Raw genomic sequence first — 5,270 nt, 5'->3', positions numbered from 1 at the left:
CATGGATTGCACACCTGTGGGTTTCCCTGGGACCATCAGGTCATTATCATACCTTTGACTTAAGAAGATACTGCCTGTAGTTCCCACTGCCTCCATTTCTCAACCATAGTTTTCACTTATTTCCTGAGCAACTGTGGAAACCCAGGGCACCAGGAATATTTCTCTGTCTGCTCTGGGGTGTCCTGACCCCCAGGGGAGCACTGACTTTGACCCTCATTCATGGAGAAAACTTCCTAAGCCTCAAGGTAAACTAAAAACCACAAAAGTGTGAAATAGATTGTAGAGATTGTAGAGAGTAGTGTAGAATGTCACATGGGTGAGAAATTTAGGTTTTAGGATTTTTAGTATGTTTTAGATAGGTTCAAGATGGAGGATATAGGGTGTTGTCTTGAGTTCCTTTCTTCTTTCTTCTTGGTTTTGGGTGGTATCTTGTAATTGGGCAGAAAAATCCGCATTGAGGGTCTGTAGGGGTCAGTTATTGGGTTAGAAAGGAGAATAATTTAGGTGCCACTTCTTAATTGGGTAGCTTCGTTTTTGATTAGACTTAAAAGGCCTTGTAACAAGAGATTGTTAGCCATTTTTGTGCTGTTTTTCCTGCACATAGAGTCTGGTGCAGACACTGTGCTGAAGTTTTGATAACAATAAACAGAAGCTGAAGACCAAAAATGTTCAATGCATCTCTCGTTCCTGACACAGAACTGCTCCAGAACTCCCCTGCCAGGGGACCCCCAAGGGTGTTGCCCAACTTGGGGCCCACAGACTCACAAGCAATTTTTCAGATGGGAATGTAAATCATGGATTTGTACTGTTTCTCTTGGTCTGGATTATTGTTTGACTTCTTACCAAAGTTAAATGATCAAAGCATTTCAAGTGCGGTGCTTCTCTTTCATTGTAGCTGAATGCTTCCTAACTGTAAGGGCTACAAGATTCCTGTATGGACTTGGACTGCTCTCTTGTGCTGGGACACTGCAGACTGGGAGTGTGACAGAAAGAAAGCCTGGAAGATCCCTGTTTGTAATATCTTTAACCTTGAGCTGGACAGAGGCAGAGGAGGCTGGAGCATTGCCCCTTTGCACAAAGCCTCCCACAGCACATATTACGCTGTCAGGAGCCTACACTCAGCCTGTCTATACGGCTGCCAGTGGAGATTACATGGCAACATGGAATTACATGGCAACACATGGTTCCTGATTAAGTTAGGAAAAGAGAATGGGACTTGCATGGGGAGTCCCTTCTACCTCTGCTTCTGCTTTCCTCAGACGTACTAGGACACTTGGAAATATGACATCATCCACAAGCTGGGGAAAACACATCCTGACATGACACTGCTGAATTCCCTTCAATGGTTCCTTCAAATTAAGATGCACACTAATGCACAAAGCTTCATGAGGGAAGTGCACATATCCTGTCCAGGTAATGGGGAGAATTGTAGACTCCAGGGAGCATTCAAAAGTGTTAGACAGGATGTGTGCAGGTAAGGAGCAGAGCTGTTGGGATTTGTGAGAAGGATGGTTTGCTCTACTTACAGCTCCAGGTCTGTACTGAGTAGAAGCCTGCAGCAATCCCATTTCCCGAAGGTATGCCAGCTCAGCAGCTCTTCTTGCCATTTCAACTTTGTGAGAGCCTGGGGGAGTCCAGCCAATGCCTCTGAGCCAGTTCAAGTCAGACTTGTATTTTATCTGAGAGAATGAAACATGCACCAGGATGTATTATTTTGTTGAGCTCTAACCAAGTCACATGCCCTGGGTATTCAACAAAGAGCATATAAAGGAGCAGTAGAGTCAATAATAAACAAATTATTCATTTTTAGCAAGCAGACTGTGTTTCTTTCAAGGCAGGTAAGGTTTGCAAAGGAGATTGCACAGACAGCCCCCAGCTCAGGGAAAGACAGTGTTGCTCAGCCACACTTACATCACTCTGCAGCTTGTAGGCCTGCTTCGCATGTTTCACATTTAGCTGCTCAGGGTCACAAGTGTATTGGTGCAAGGGCTGCCTGTAGTTAACATTGCTTGCAAGCTGCTGGCTTCTCTTGGCATGGAGGAATCCTGGCTGGTTGAGGTGACTCTGGAACTGTCCCATGTTTAGGGCATAATCACTTCTGTACTGGAGGTCACTCTGGAGTTTCCCCACTCTGAGGACATGTCTGATTTTGGGATCATCGTTTGCACTGAGGAATCCAATCTGCTGGCCTCTGTCTCTCAGGAAGGCTTCTCTGTATTTGTACTGCAGGAAGTACAGAGGAAAATCTCATTTTCACATTCAAATTACCTTCAAATTCTGTTATGAAATAACTTATCCTCCCCTGGCTATCAATCATGTTTCCTGTAGTGCACAAAGACCAAGGGTTTGTTTGATATCAAACCACATCTCCTAATCTAACAAGACACTTTAGAAGAATTACTTTTGTGATCATTTTTAAAGGAGTGGAAAGACTTAGGGGGCCCAAAATGCTCATCTCTCAAAAGTCATCAGAGATCCTCCTACTGTTGCACCCTTGGGTACATACAATACACAGCTCAACCAATGAAGCTCCTCCATCTTTAACTTTCTTGCCAGCTGTGGTCTTCTGTGTTCAAAGATAACCCACTTTATCCTAAATCATGCTTTAACTATTCATAGCCTAGTATCTATATTGTTTGATTAAATCATAATATGTCTTATTCCCAAGAAAAACGCTTGGCACATAAGACAGAACAGCCTGGTTTTGGACATTACTAATGGCAGACTTTAGTTGGAAGACTTTGCACTTAACCGGCACTTTGTTTCGTTGGATCACCAATTTTCCACGCCAAAACAAAGATCACTCATGTCAGACTTCACCCATTTTTACAGGATGGGGTGGCATGGGAAGAGCGTTGGGAAGTGCTTGAAACAGAACAATTCTTACATCACTAGCAATCTCTCTTGAAGCCTTTGCTGTCTGGAATGGGATGGCGTCAATCCTAAAATCATAGCCAGATGCCCTTGTCTGTTCCCAAGATGTTTTGTACAATTTCTGTGTTGAAAAGAAAAGGAAAAAAAAGTCATTTCCCCCTGCAGTTTCTTAAATGCAGTCCCATAACTGCAATAATAAATGTTTTATCCTACTGGGCTTATTTGTATCAAGAGTCATCAGTACTATCTCCAAGGTTTTGATCCAGTTCTATAGCACTTCAACTTCTTTTCTATTCACCATAATGATAAAATGCCTCATCTGAAAAGTGCCACCAGGGTTTCCTTTTGTACTTGAATGTGGTTGTTTTTGATGTGATTTAATTTCTATTAGAAACTGTGATGCATCAGTCACATCAATATTGCATTGATATTGCCCTTATTCTCTCTTTTGATGCATCCACTCACAGTGTCTTGGGTTTCCTGGCATCCTAATTTCAATACCAGTTATTTCAAGCTTTTCAAATGATCCTCATCTCTATCCCCAGCCACATGTGGCTTCATTAACTCATGTGGAATAACAGCCAGTTCTAATGTGACTTTGAGGATGTGAATCACATTTACATCCTGAAGAGAAATCGCTCTAGATTTGGTTCTTCTTCTATTAGTAGCTTTCTTAAAATAGCTCCCAGTCTGCAGGTCCTACTACACAGCCATGGTATCTTAGCTGACACTTTCAGCTGTCCCTTTCTGATTTTATTCATTTGCTTTCTGTCAGTCTTTGATTCATCCCTTCTGGGGTTTGTGACCGTAGGAAAAGAAGCACAAAATCCACATTTCAAGACAATCTTCTGTTTCACTGGTGACTGTAGTGCTAGGTGGTAATAAATTTGAAAGTAAATTTAGATGCCAGAAATCCTGCAAGACAGCTAGGGCAGAAGCAATGTAAGCATCACTGTACACCCTGCTAGCAGGGATGACCTTTCATTTGTGTGCAATCCTTGCACATAATATTTGCCTTTTTACATTTTCCTCTATTGCTTCAAAATGTAATTTCTACTTGTTTCTTTCACCTATCTCAAAGCTCCTAGCAAACTAAGGTCATTCTGACCCTACAGGTAAAGACAACAGCTATTTAGTCAGGGAACAGGACATTAGGAATAGACTGAGTTCCTCTGTATGAGATAATGTGGAAACAAATTCTCTTTAAACTAATTCCACTCACTGATTCAGTTACATCCAGATTGATGACAACTATGCTTAAGGGATCATTTCAACACGGTGTTGCAGCTTCAGAAAGGTAGAATATATAGTCGAGGAAAGAGAAGTCTCCCTCCTCTCTCACCCAAACAAAGCCAAAAATATTTTAATTTGTAACTAATCATATCTATAATGAAGGTTTGAAATTCTTAATAATAGCTTGCTTCCCTAGAAAATTAAATGAATGCTCAAAAGGAAAATTAGCAGACTTTACCCGATTCCTCCAGCCCAAACCTAGCAACATGTTGGCTGTTCACTACCTCTGGCTTCTTTTAGTTCTGGTCAGGTTCAGAGAACTTGGCTTCTACATATATGAAAGTTTTTATTCCCAAAGAAGTTTACCAAGTCAGCTGCCCAAAGGAGAAGGTTTACTTACATCACTGATGTAGAGTGCATTCTGGCGGGCTCGGATAAAATCCGGATGATCAGGAGGCAGCGTGTACCTGTGCCTGTCTTCAGAACCTCCAGCCTTGTACAGTCTCTGTGGGGCCAAAAGTCATTGAATGCAGGTGATACTGGAAGCAACGTCAAGATCAATTCTTTTATGCATTATGGTTCAGCAAAAGTTAGGATCACTTATACATTAGAATGAAACCTACGTCGTTGCACTGGAGGTAGCTGTTTTTGGCATGGATCAAACTTGGAGAGTCAGCCACAGCAGTGAACTTCAGACTTTCTGGCTTCTGACGGTACTTTATCTGAGAGGGGCAGGAGGCAACAAAAACAAACAAAGGAAAAAAAACAGGAGATGTTTCTGTTAATGATACATGACAATTCCAGGAGTGTGATAACTGGGGTAAAACATAAAAGACACTTTCCTGAAGCCGCTGTTCTGCTTTAGTCTCAGTTGCTCTTTCAGCTAGGGACTGGGGATGCCTTTGTATCAGGCACAGAACTTTTTTGTGAGTGTGTCTATGTGTGTGTGTGCACAAAAGACTTCCCACTAAAATTGACATGCAAAAAGCTTTTGAACACTACACTTTTGACAGCTCATAATTTTTCTCCATTAATGCATGATACTGAGCAGGCAAATGCCCCTTCATTGTGGTTGTCAGTGCTGTATCTTTCTATACAACTTCCATAACCACCTGCTTAGAATTTCATAATGGAGTTTCCTGCATTTATTTATTGCTACATGT

At 41.8% G+C, this 5,270-nt stretch overlaps 1 protein-coding gene across 4 annotated transcripts in view; it reads right to left on the bottom strand.

Annotated features, from left to right (window-relative positions):
- Nucleotides 1–5,270, bottom strand: part of NRAP (nebulin related anchoring protein) — a 47,706-nt gene that overhangs the window by 455 nt on the left and 41,981 nt on the right. For 3 of the 4 annotated variants that reach the window (XM_053984040.1, XM_053984042.1, XM_053984041.1), the window contains 5 exons: nt 4,731–4,829; nt 4,508–4,612; nt 2,888–2,995; nt 1,912–2,223; nt 96–1,679 (listed from right to left, as the gene is read on the bottom strand). In XM_053984040.1, coding sequence (XP_053840015.1) covers nt 1,197–1,679; nt 1,912–2,223; nt 2,888–2,995; nt 4,508–4,612; nt 4,731–4,829 — 1,107 coding nt within the window. In that variant the 3' untranslated portion in view covers nt 96–1,196. Of the gene's footprint in view, nt 1–95; nt 1,680–1,911; nt 2,224–2,887; nt 2,996–4,507; nt 4,613–4,730; nt 4,830–5,270 lie in introns of those variants that run through there. The other variant, XM_053984043.1, reaches the window with a different exon arrangement.

The sequence above is a fragment of the Vidua macroura genome, chromosome 8 (assembly GCF_024509145.1).
Source record: "Vidua macroura isolate BioBank_ID:100142 chromosome 8, ASM2450914v1, whole genome shotgun sequence".
In the NCBI taxonomy this organism is placed as follows: Eukaryota; Metazoa; Chordata; class Aves; order Passeriformes; family Viduidae; genus Vidua; species Vidua macroura.
This window is presented reverse-complemented; position numbering and strand designations above follow the sequence as displayed.